The 12,669-nt window shown below is 49.0% G+C and overlaps 1 protein-coding gene across 10 annotated transcripts in view; it reads left to right on the forward strand.

The window, feature by feature from the left end:
• Positions 1–11,486, forward strand: part of Smarca2 (SWI/SNF related BAF chromatin remodeling complex subunit ATPase 2) — a 170,740-nt gene extending 159,254 nt beyond the window's left edge. For 7 of the 10 annotated variants that reach the window (XM_034496038.2, XM_034495875.2, XM_076918770.1 and 4 more), the window contains 5 exons: positions 1,263–1,368; positions 1,824–1,925; positions 7,309–7,441; positions 9,278–9,420; positions 10,521–11,486. In XM_034496038.2, the coding sequence (XP_034351929.1) occupies positions 1,263–1,368; positions 1,824–1,925; positions 7,309–7,441; positions 9,278–9,420; positions 10,521–10,556 (520 nt within the window). In that variant the 3' untranslated portion in view covers positions 10,557–11,486. The remainder of the gene's footprint in view (positions 1–1,262; positions 1,369–1,823; positions 1,926–7,308; positions 7,442–9,277; positions 9,421–10,520) is intronic. The other 3 variants (XR_004606220.2, XM_034496191.2, XM_034496277.2) reach the window with 3 other exon arrangements.
• The last annotated feature ends 1,183 nt before the right edge of the window (positions 11,487–12,669 follow it).

Raw genomic sequence — 12,669 nt, forward strand, 5'->3', positions numbered from 1 at the left:
TAAAAATAAAACAAAACAGTGACCTGCCATAACTGAAAAAACTTGCCCATCCTTTGACTGAGGATTGTCGGTTAATTTATGCAGGCCCCTTTGCACTTCAGCTTTTCCCCCACTGGTTGCTAGGCAACCACTTGAGTTAGTGCGCATGCCTCTTTTATGATAACTGTCATTATGATTATTTTTTAATTATACAACTGGGACTGTGGATTAAAACGGCATATTGTCACTCATGCCTCGCTGCTGCCTCTGAGCATTCCCAAACACTGGTGCAGCCACCTTCCAAATTTACATGGCGGGGGGCTGGGGAGGGGCCTTATGATTATCTTTTTGACGTTTCTGGCCGCACAAAGGAACTGGAGATGCCATCATAAAAGCAGTGAAATTTTTGTGGAAAACGACTAGACCATATATCACAAGCTGTTATTGATTTAGCGAGGCCAGCTCAGGTATTGGGATCGTGAACCTCAATTATCCAGCCTTTGTACCTTTAACCGTGCCCGCTCCCCGCATTAAGTTGATGCGGAAAGCTTGTTGCTCTGCAGCCTGTTCTCCCAAGTGACAAAAGGCTAAAGCATCTCCCCATTAAACCTGCTTTCAATAAAACCCACCATGCACTGGGGGGAGGGCGCAGCAGACCCGAGAAACGAGAACCGCACGGGCACACACATTAGCAATTGTTCTCATTTGCCCAAATTGCTCCACATAAGTGCCTTTGGGGGACGGGAAGGGGCTCCTTGGGCAAGGGACAGTGGGAGGGGCTCGTGGCATGTAGACACGTAAAGGATTGTGGGAGCACACAGCAGCTTCACATTAGCATTGCGCTGTGTATTTTAACATATTTTCCAAATACACAGTGAATTTGAAGACAAAAGCAATATGGGGGTCATGTCTGTGTGCTTTCTTTTAACCAACTCTGTTTTTTTGTTTTTTTTTGTTTTTTTTTTTTTTTTTTCATTTAAAATGGGATTCAGGGCTCAATAAGTTATTTTGAATATTTCTGTCATGACAAAAAGAGATTAGCTCCTGACAGGGGAATCCACAGGGTACTTGCCACATTGTATGTGTGTGTGACAGAAGCAGGGATGTAATTGTACTCTCATGTGACTGAAGCCGGCACACGGGGCATCAGCCTCCACTCCCCAGACCCCTCCATGCCTGTGTGCGTGGGACCTCCTTTCCTTTGTTGACAGTCTCTGAAATGACCCCCCTCGCTGAGGAGTGCTTCATCTGCTTTGTTTCTGTTTGTCTTCCCCATCCTGCAGTTCAGGGCGACAGCTCAGTGAAGTCTTCATTCAGTTACCTTCCAGGAAAGAGTTACCAGAATACTATGAATTAATTAGGAAGCCAGTGGATTTCAAAAAGATAAAGGTAGATACTCTGTTCACTGTTATTCTTCGAGTACACAAAGGAGGATGCATGGATGCTCTGGAGTGATTCTAGGTGGGGCTGGGGTAGTGGCCTCCTGGTTGCTAACCACTGACCTATGCAAGGCTTGCCCCAGGAAAGGCGGGGCCGGGATGGCATCGATCCTTCCCATGCATGTATCTGATCGTTGCAAGCTCAGAGTACACACACTGCATGTTGTTGAGAGCCTCCCTGTCCCTCCATGACCATTCATTTCCCATTCTGAGCACCTTCCTCCCTATCCTGAAGAACACTGGTGGGAGGGTGGTCCTGGTCAGTGACACCCCGCCCTTGGGGCTGCACAGTCCCGCCCACTCAACAAGGCTGAATGCTATGAAGACAAAGGGGAATGTGGGTTTCCTTAAACAAGCAAGGACAGTTACATATCCTTCTTCTGTTTCATCCAAAATTCCCATCAGGAAAGAATCCGTAACCATAAGTACCGGAGCCTGGGGGACCTGGAGAAAGATGTCATGCTTCTCTGTCACAATGCACAGACATTCAACTTGGAAGGATCCCAGGTACGTGTCAAGTTGTCTGAGGAGTGTCTAACCTTAACCATGCTTAGGTTCCTGGAAGTGAAGTATTTCATTTCTACTTTTTTGAATAGTCGCTTCTTCCCCAGCAGAACACTGAAAACCAAAGAGGTCGTGTTGTCTGCAGCCTGGGTGAATAAAGGCAGTTGTGCCATAGCTGGATAGGCTTCTACTCATGCTTCCTTCAAGGCTTGTCTCACCATTAGAGGTGATGCTGAAAGGCTGGGTACCATCTCTATATTGACAGAGACTGTCTGTGATGACAGTTACCTTCTACCAAGAGTTTAGAGTGCAATGATTTAAAACAGAATGGAGAGGAGCCTCAAATTGCTGATCTAAAAAAAAAAAAAAAAATCTTGGTTCTCTTCTCCATAGTCGGGAAGTCATTGTGAGTAACGGTGACTTTCTGAGCATAAGGAGGCAGACACTCGCTCTTTAATTTAAACAGCTCAATTCCACTTGCCTATGGTGGGGACTGATTCCTGTTTTCCTGTCTGTCTTTCTGGCCTGTGGCTGCCATACTCAGCAAAAGAAACAGGGCAGGGCAGATGACACAGAGACGCTGTGTGTGAAGCAGGTAGCCCAGCAGAGTCCGCTTCCACAGCCAGATTGACAGTGACGCCTCCACATTTCCTCACTTAGGCCTCCTGCCTTTCTCCTTTGCTCTCTTGGCTTACCCCTGGCCAGCTCGTCCTCACCTTAACTTGTTAACTCATATCTCTGGCAGATTTGTCCCAGTGTCCTCACTGTCCCCACCAGTGTCCTCATCATTTGCCACAGGCTGCCCTTACCACTTCCTTGAAGAATGTGTGAGCCAACTTTTTTTTTTTTTTTTTTTTTTTTTTTGAGACCCGGTTTCTCTGTGTAGCCCTGGCTGTCCTAGAATTTGCTCTGTAGACCCTGACTGACCCTGAATTCACAGAGGTCTGCCTGCCTCTGCCTCCAGAATGGTGGGATTAAATGTGTGTGCCACCACTGGCCGGCTCTGGTGGGTCACCTTTACAGCAAAGGAACTCAATTCCAGAGAGCAGTGGCCCTTCATTTATACTTTGCTTTTGCATTGTGGCAAAAAGACAACACAAACTTCACTACCTTAACTGTCTTTTTTTTTTTAAGGGTGCAGTTCAGTAGTTAAGGCTGCTCCTGTGGGCATTTAGCAGGTCTCTAGCAAATGATGACACCTTAGGCGTTGAACATTCTTCTCCCCCACCCTGGTTCCTATAGCCACCCTTGATTGACGTGAGACTGACTATATAAATGGGAACACTTAGTGTCCACCACTTGGTGACTGGCTCCTAGGGCTCTTCTGTGTTGTAGCAGGTGATGGGAGGTCTTTCCTCCCAAAGGCTGAATCCTAGTCCTGCCATATTTTCTTCAGTCACTCACCTGTCTACAGATCTTTGGGTTCCTTAGCTCTTGGCTGAGGTGTGTCTTGGGCACATGGGTGTGTGGAGGGTATTTATTTCCTCAACACCCTGCTTCTAATTATTTTCATTACATATCCAGAAGTGAGATTGCTGGATCACTGTCGGCTGCACTGAAGCTCAGTGACAGGGAACAGCCTTGGAAAGGGTTCCGTTGCCACTGTGTTGCCATGGTATTTAAGAGAACAGCTTAAATAAGTGTGCTTTAAAACACCGATTTTGGCTGGGATATGGTGGTGCTCACCTTTAATCCCAGCATTCAGGAGACAGAGGCAGGTGGCTTTCTGAGTTTGAGGCCAGCCTGGTCTACAGAGTTCTAGGATAGCAAGGGCTGTTACTCACAGAAACCATATCTCAAAATAAACAAAAAGAACAAGCAAAAATATTGTTTTATTTTTGTCAAAGATGAGACCCCATCTGCTCTAACATATTATAAATATAACAACTGTATATTGTTTTGTTTTGTTTTGTTTTTTTGAGACAGGGTTTTATTGTGTCAGCCCTGGCTGTCCTGGACTCACTCTATAGACCAGGCTGGCCTTGAACTCACAGAGATCTGACTGCCTCTGCCTCTCCTCTGCCTCTCTGCCTCTCTGCCTCTCTGCCTCTCTGCCTCTCTGCCTCTCTCTCTGCCTCTCTGCCTCTCTCTCTCTCTCTCTCTCTCTCTCTCTCTCTCTCTCTCTGCCTCTCTCTCTCTCTCTGCCTCTCTCTCTGCCTCTCTCTCTCTCTGCCTCTCTGCCTCTCTGCCTCTCTGCCTCTCTGCCTCTCTCTCTGCCTCTCTGCCTCTCTGCCTCTCTCTCTGCCTCTCTGCCTCTCTGCCTCTCTGCCTCTCTGCCTCTCTGCCTCTCTCTCTGCCTCTCTGCCTCTCTCTCTGCCTCTCTGCCTCTCTGCCTCTCTGCCTCTCTGCCTCCTCTGCCTCTCTGCCTCTCTGCCTCTCTGCCTCTCTGCCTCTCTGCGCCTCTGCCTCCTCTGCCGCTCTGCCTCCTCTGCCTCCTCTGCCGCTCTGCCTCCTCTGCCGCTCTGCCTCCTCTGCCGCTCTGCCTCTCTGCCTCTGCCTCTGCCTCCTCTGCCTCCTCTGCCTCCTCTGCCTCTGCCTCCTCTGCCTCTGCCTCTGCCTCCTGCCTCCTGCCTCCTGCCTCCTGCCTCCTGCCTCCTGCCTCCTGCCTCCTGCCTCCTGCCTCCTGCCTCCTGCCTCCTCTGCCTCTGCCTCTGCCTCTGCCTCTGCCTCTGCCTCTGCCTCTGCCTCTGCCTCTGCCTCTGCCTCCTCTGCCTCTGCCTCCTCTGCCTCTGCCTCCTCTGCCTCTGCCTCCTCTGCCTCTGCCTCCTCTGCCTCTGCCTCCTCTGCCTCTGCCTCCTCTGCCTCTGCCTCCTCTGCCTCTGCCTCTGCCTCCTCTGCCTCTGCCTCCTCTGCCTCCTCTGCCTCTGCCTCCTCTGCCTCCTCTGCCTCTGCCTCCTCTGCCTCTGCCTCCTCTGCCTCTGCCTCCTCTGCCTCTGCCTCCTCTGCCTCTGCCTCCTCTGCCTCTGCCTCCTCTGCCTCTGCCTCCTCTGCCTCTGCCTCCTCTGCCTCTGCCTCCTCTGCCTCTGCCTCCTCTGCCTCTGCCTCCTCTGCCTCCTCTGCCTCTGCCTCTGCCTCTGCCTCTCTGCCTCTCTGCCTCTCTGCCTCTCTGCCTCTCTGCCTCTCTGCCTCTCTGCCTCTCTGCCTCTCTGCCTCTCTGCCTCTCTGCCTCTCTCTGCCTCTCTCTGCCTCTCTCTGCCTCTCTCTGCCTCTCTCTGCCTCTCTCTGCCTCTCTCTGCCTCTCTCTGCCTCTCTCTGCCTCTCTCTGCCTCTCTCTGCCTCTCTCTGCCTCTCTCTGCCTCTCTCTGCCTCTCTCTGCCTCTCTCTGCCTCTCTCTGCCTCTCTCTGCCTCTCTCTGCCTCTCTCTGCCTCTCTCTGCCTCTCTCTGCCTCTCTCTGCCTCTCTCTGCCTCTCTCTGCCTCTCTCTGCCTCTCTCTGCCTCTCTCTGCCTCTCTCTGCCTCTCTCTGCCTCTCTCTGCCTCTCTCTGCCTCTCTCTGCCTCTCTCTGCCTCTCTCTGCCTCTCTCTGCCTCTCTCTGCCTCTCTCTGCCTCTCTCTGCCTCTCTCTGCCTCTCTCTGCCTCTCTCTGCCTCTCTCTGCCTCTCTCTGCCTCTCTCTGCCTCTCTCTGCCTCTCTCTGCCTCTCTCTGCCTCTCTCTGCCTCTCTCTGCCTCTCTCTGCCTCTCTCTGCCTCTCTCTGCCTCTCTCTGCCTCTCTCTGCCTCTCTCTGCCTCTCTCTGCCTCTCTCTGCCTCTCTCTGCCTCTCTCTGCCTCTCTCTGCCTCTCTCTGCCTCTCTCTGCCTCTCTCTGCCTCTCTCTGCCTCTCTCTGCCTCTCTGCCTCTCTGCCTCTCTGCCTCTCTGCCTCTCTGCCTCTCTGCCTCTCTCTCTGCCTCTCTGCCTCTCTCTCTGCCTCTCTGCCTCTCTGCCTCTCTGCCTCTCTGCCTCTCTGCCTCTCTGCCTCTCTGCCTCTCTGCCTCTCTGCCTCTCTGCCTCTCTGCCTCTCTGCCTCTCTGCCTCTCTGCCTCTCTCTCTGCCTCTCTGCCTCTCTGCCTCTCTGCCTCTCTGCCTCTCCTCTGCCTCTCTGCCTCTCTGCCTCTCTGCCTCTCTGCCTCTCTGCCTCTCTGCCTCTCTCTGCCTCTCTGCCTCTCTCTCTGCCTCTCTGCCTCTCTGCCTCTCTGCCTCTCTGCCTCTCTGCCTCTCTGCCTCTCTGCCTCTCTGCCTCTCTGCCTCTCTGCCTCTCTGCCTCTCTGCCTCTCTGCCTCTCTGCCTCTCTGCCTCTCTGCCTCTCTGCCTCTCTGCCTCTCTGCCTCTCTGCCTCTCTGCCTCTCTGCCTCTCTGCCTCTCTGCCTCTCTGCCCCTCTGCCCCTCTGCCCCTCTGCCCCTCTGCCCCTCTGCCCCTCTGCCCCTCTGCCCCTCTGCCCCTCTGCCCCTCTGCCCCTCTGCCCCTCTGCCCCTCTGCCCCTCTGCCCCTCTGCCCCTCTGCCCCTCTGCCCCTCTGCCCCTCTGCCCCTCTGCCCCTCTGCCCCTCTGCCCCTCTGCCCCTCTGCCCCTCTGCCCCTCTGCCCCTCTGCCCCTCTGCCCCTCTGCCCCTCTGCCCCTCTGCCCCTCTGCCCCTCTGCCCCTCTGCCCCTCTGCCCCTCTGCCCCTCTGCCTCTGCCCCTCTGCCTCTGCCTCTGCCCCTCTGCCTCCTCTCTGCCTCTCTGCCTCCTCTCTGCCCCTCTGCCTCCTCTCTGCCCCTCTGCCTCCTCTCTGCCCCTCTGCCTCCTCTCTGCCTCTCTGCCTCTCTGCCTCCTCTCTGCCTCTCTGCCTCTGCCTCTGCCTCTCTGCCTCCTCTCTGCCCCTCTGCCTCCTCTCTGCCCCTCTGCCTCCTCTCTGCCTCTCTGCCTCTCTGCCTCTGCCTCTCTGCCTCTGCCTCCCAAGTACTAGGACTAAAGGCTTGCGCCACTACACCCAGCCTCAACACATCCTTTTAACTTCATTTCTGTGTCTTTGGTCTTCCTTTGAGTATCTTTGTGCCTATATTTGAATTCAGTTTTGCCTCTGGATTTTCATAAAAGTAAATGGTAACCTTGTGAGTTGGACTAGTTCATACTCCCAGAATCATCTGGGATGGGTTTAGGGTCCAGCTGGTAATTCTAGAAGAGATCCTGCCTGGACAACTAATATAAAGATCGATTGAGGAACATTCATTCCTGCCATACATGACCACACACATACTATACACATGGGGAAAACGCCAATAGTGGCATCTCTTAAACTAAAGCTTGTGTGTGTGTGTGTGTGTGTGTGTGTGTGTGTGTGTGTGTGTGGACTAAGGAGGAACACACAGGAGTTGTGGGGCTACTGAACTCAGAGTTTGGGTTTCAACAGCTGACATTTTGGCCATTTAGATCTACGAAGACTCCATTGTCCTCCAGTCAGTGTTTAAGAGTGCTCGGCAGAAAATTGCCAAAGAAGAAGAGAGTGAGGAAGAAAGCAATGAGGAGGAGGAGGAAGATGATGAAGAGGAGTCAGAGTCAGAGGGTAAGTCCCCTGTACCTGGCCCTTCCCACTTGTGGGGCTGTTTCCACAGACACTAAAGGCCACATACTTGCCCTGCTTGTGCCCAGTTTTCTCAGCTGTTAAAATGAAGCACACCAGCCATGGAGCTCAGGACTGTCCATGTTGCTTTTGATGTTAGGATAACATTTGCATGCATGCCACCTGTCACTCTGTAGCATTGTAGCATGACATCTACAGGGCTTGAAGAACATTGTCTGTGAGGCTCCATCCCAGCGTTTCTGGATCAGTGAGGCCCCATCCTCTACATGTTTAACAAACAACTTCCCACAGGGCGCTGCTGGGCCCAGGTCTCAGGCATTGATTTTCAAAAGTAATTGTCAAACTGATCTTCGTATGCCCATTAATTTTGGTCTGCATAGAGACATGATTTCACAAACATCATTTGGTTTATTGTTAATTAGTGTAGATGACTTGGAAGGTGAAAAAAAAAAAGGTATAATCCCATAATCTGTAGGATTTGGAGATATTTGTTCCAGTTCTCTGATATTTTATAGCATACCTTTCCACATTTAACAGATCCAAAATTATTAACAAATGTATCAAAATGTCTTAATTTTCCTGCTCCAATGAGGCCATTTTTCTTATATTTCCCCCAAGATTTGAAAGTCTCAGCTCACACATTCTTTCTTCTGTGATCAAATCCCCCACCCCCACAGAAATAGATAGAGCAAGTCTTGAGATCTACAAGCATTGGGGAAATTGGCTTGTGTGGTAGACTCACCTTCTCATGACTTATCCTCAAATACTTGGAGTCATAGTGGTGGGATGTCCATTTCAGAAGTTCTTTAGGAGGCATAGCACTTTGCAGTCTTCTGAGCAAGAGCAGAAATGGCTGTAGTCTTCCTGACAATGCACTTGACAGATAGCTGTAGAGTGTCCTGTGTGGCTGCTACCACTGTACCCTCACCAAAGTCTGCCAACATGGCTCCACAGTGGCTTTCTTTGTTGTAGTGCCCATCACTGGGGGACTGGTTAAATCAGTTATAGAGTAGATTGTGCATGGGAGCTTTTCAGGGGTTGAAAAGAAGCTACATGTGTGAGCTGATGCATATGGCTGTCCCCCATGTATAAGTAAAAAGCAAGAGGACATGGACAATGGACACGCCTGAAGATTAATGTAACAACTAAATAAAGCCTCAGGTATCTCTGCATGTATGTGTGCCTATTCTTGGTAGGATAGAATATAAAATATTTATAGGTATAAACTATGCTTTTTCTTCTGGAAATAAATCAGTAGAGAGGCATGAAATAGGGTAAAGGATACATGTTGTTATTTTTTCTTGCCATTTTGTCTCCATACATTAAAAATGCTACTCAAACAACTTGAATTTTAAATTGTTTTTATTTTATTAGTTGATTTACATCCCAAATGCACCTGCCCTCACACCTGTTCCTCTCTCATCATGTTCCTCCCTCATCCCACTACTGGAATTTTTAAGTTAAATAGTGTACACCGTGAAACCATCCTTTTTTATCTTTTATAAGATCTGGTAATAGTTAATGTACACTTTTTATTTGATAACTGCCCTGCTCAGCCATCGGGAGCCAGAAAAAGAATCCACTCCCACCCTCACCCTGAGGGCCTCCTCCCCCCACAACTGTGTCACTCACCTTCCAAACAGAGACAAGCTTGCACTTAGAGGAGGCAGGGGAGCGCTGACTAGACCAGCAGGTGATCCACCATGCCACTGAGGCTCTCCAGGACCGGGGAAATCCAACTTGTTACCCACAGGTAGGATGATAATAAATTGACTGAGTTTGAGTCTTCACCAAAGTCTCTCTTGTTTCTGCTCTAAGCAAAATCTGTGAAGGTGAAAATCAAACTGAATAAAAAGGAGGAGAAAGGCCGGGACACAGGGAAGGGCAAGAAAAGGCCAAACCGAGGCAAAGCCAAACCTGTCGTGAGCGATTTTGACACCGATGAGGAGCAGGATGAGAATGTAAGTGTGCAGGCCCGGGCAGAGGTGACTGTGTCCCCCAGTTCCCAGGTTCTCTTGGGGTACACAGGCCACGGAAGAGGAGGCTAGGTCATGTTGAAGATGGGAACAGAGTGAAATTTAGAACAAAGAATCTAACACTGTGGTGTCAAGTGAAAAGCTCTCCATTTCAATCCCCCTTTCCAATCCTCTAGTGCGCGTGCATGCAAATACAGTTTTCCTCATGGCTGGTTAATATTTTATATCTCTCATACCCAGCTTGCTGTGAGTATAGCAGTTCAGATAAAATAATGGTCAGAGCGGGAAAGGAAGGGGATTGTGGTGGCAGTTTTGGGCTGTTTGAGATTAAATACCTAGAGGCTTTATTCTTATCAGGAAAATTTTGAGGAGCGTTTTTTATCAAACCAAGCACCTTCCGATCTGAGAATTACTTAACATGTATATTAGCATCGTCACATAGATATCACTTGGGTCCAGGGTACTCTGCAGGTCCCGAGGGAGTGAATGGCAGGGGCTGAATCCAGACACCAGGAGCTTCCTCAGTCTAATACTGTTGACCCTGCAGGTCTGGGAGAATGACAGACTGAAACTTGGCCAGCCCAGTCCCTTAACTCACTCCCCACAGAAGCTCAGCTTCCCCGAAACAACCCCTACACAGATTTCATTCTGGAAAGACAGTTTTCCATCTTAGTACATAAGTGAATTTGATTTTCCTTTAACACGTTGCTACTCCGGCACGATTGAAAAGTTCTAGAACTTGGAAAGTTCTAGAACCGGGCTTACTTTATTTCGGTACATCTGAAGCACCAGGATTTCTTGAGATGACTTACCCGTGAGCAGACATTCAAGGCATGATCTTTTTATTGTCGTGGGACAGGTTTCCAAAGCTCAGATAAAGATAGAAATGGTTAGCTCCAGACGTCAGAAATGGCGGTGGCATGCAGCAAGTGTGGCTGGCAGGCGGGCACACCTTGGGCTTGCCAGTGTAGGCCCCCACCCCCAACCCCATTGGGCCATAGAGGGTGCCCATGCCTCTGCAGTGTCTGTCTTTCCACAGAAAAGGGTGTAGTGCACTCAGTCTGTCCACCACCTCTTTCTTTTAGGAACAGTCAGAAGCAAGTGGAACTGACGATGAGTGAGCCTGGACGTGAGCTTCCTGCAGCGGCAAAACCGAATGCTTTCTTTCCCCTCTCCTTCCTCCCTAGTGAGTTCACTCGCCATTTGGACACACTGGGTTATCTTTCCGTCCTCATTGTCATCTAGAACTAGCTTTAGGGTAGTGCCAGACAAACATATGATATCATGGTGTAAAAAAAGAAACGCGCGTACACACACACACATACACACACACACACACACACACACACGGATATTTGTAACATATTGTGACCAAATGGGCCTCAAAGATTCAAAGATTAAAAACAAAAAGCTTTTGATGGAAAAGATGTGGGTAGATAGTATATTTCTACAGGTGGGTCAAGTTTGGTAGCAGTTTGTTGTGCTTGGTTCCGTCACCTGATCCGATGAGAAGATTCGTATCTTCTGTAGTGCTGATGGCCAGGAGGAACCATTAAAAGCCACTGGCTATTTTATTTTTCATCAGGCGATTTTCAAGATTTTCATTTGTTTCAGTATTGTTGGTTTTCTTTTCTTTTTTACACTGCGGTACATATAAGCAACTTTACTAGTGACAAATGTACAGTAGTTAGATATCACCTACATATACATTTTTCCATTTTATGCTCTATGATCTGAAGAACAAAAAAAAGCTTTTTGACTTGTATAAGATTTATGTCTACTGTAAACATTGCTGATTTTTTTTGTTCTCGTTTTATTGACAATGCTATTGAATATTACAGTGTCTAGAGTATCCTGGATGGCTTCTTTGTCCACCCGCTCTCCTGTGTTACCAATGTGTATGGTCTCCTTCTCCCTAAAGTGTACTTACTCTTTGCTTTCTTTGCACAGTGTCTTTGGTTGCAAGTCATAAGCCTGAGGCAAATAAAATTCCAGTAATTTCCAAGAATGTGGTGTTGGTACTTTCCTAATAAACCGATAACTTACCTTGACTCTGTCGCCTTTTCTTTTATGAAGGGCACTAAATCTTTGGGCGTGAGCTGGAGCTATCTGCAGCTAGAAGAGAAGGACCATGTCATACAGATCATATGGGGGGTGGAGGGGGTGCATCTCCAGAAATGAACTAGGTGTGATATGAAAGGCAAGAGACCATTGCTTTTCTGACTAAAAGAGGGGCTTCTGCCAGTCAAGCTTTGTCCCCTGGCTTAAATTTTATACATTAGTCAGAAAAATCTTTAAAGGTAGGTAATGTGGAGACTGGCTCAGTCACTACCCATATGCCATTCCCACTAAGACAACAAAATTTTGTGCAGTGCACCCCATTTTAATGAGCCATGAGGATGTAAGTCATATTGGCACCCCCAGCAGAAATCAAACAGCAGGCAACTGCAGTCCCATGGTCACAGCAGAAGGGATTAACACCCATCCTCTTATAGTTAGTAGATCAGTCGATATCATATCTGCCAGTGCCCTAAATTTGTGTGTGTGTGTGTGTGTGTGTGTGTGTGTTGTGTGTGTGTGTGTGTGTGTGTGTGTGTGTGTATGTGTGTGGTTTTTGTTTTTGTTTTTGTTTTGTTTTTATCATATGTCTTGATGCCTTTTTTTAAAGTCCTTAAAAAGCCAGCCCAGAGATCGGTGCATCCTTTCCCAAGGAGCTGCCAGCAAAGTCAAATGAAGTTTCCCGTGCTGCTGAGGAGGGTTAACATTTTCCTAAGGAGCAGTTGCAAGTCTCTGAGATTATGCTAGGTGAGATCTCCAGTGCCATATCAGACCACAGTCCTGCAAAGCTTCATTTTCCCGGCAACTCTGCTCTGACTTTCCAGTTACTCTGAGCATTCTGGAATATTGTATTTTTTTTTTCTTGGTTTGCTCATTGGATTTTCTTAGTGTAGTAGAAATGGAGACTTCAAAGAGAAGCCATATTTAAGTTTCCTTTCTGTGACTATTTAGTATCAATTCAAAGAAAACACTGCCTCTCCCCCCCAACCCCCATTTCCATTTCTGTATTTTCTGTGCTTTTCTTGGCTTTGGAGGCCTTGCAGTTGGAAAGATTTCCAAACCATTGTTTTTATGGTTCAAGCCTTCTCTGTGTGCAGGGTGTGCTCCGCTACTCCTGCTGCACTTGTTATACTGTTCTCCCTGAACCATCCATTGGTCCTGCCCAGCACATGAAAC

The sequence above is a fragment of the Arvicanthis niloticus genome, chromosome 1 (assembly GCF_011762505.2).
Source record: "Arvicanthis niloticus isolate mArvNil1 chromosome 1, mArvNil1.pat.X, whole genome shotgun sequence".
Lineage (NCBI taxonomy): Eukaryota > Metazoa > Chordata > Mammalia > Rodentia > Muridae > Arvicanthis > Arvicanthis niloticus.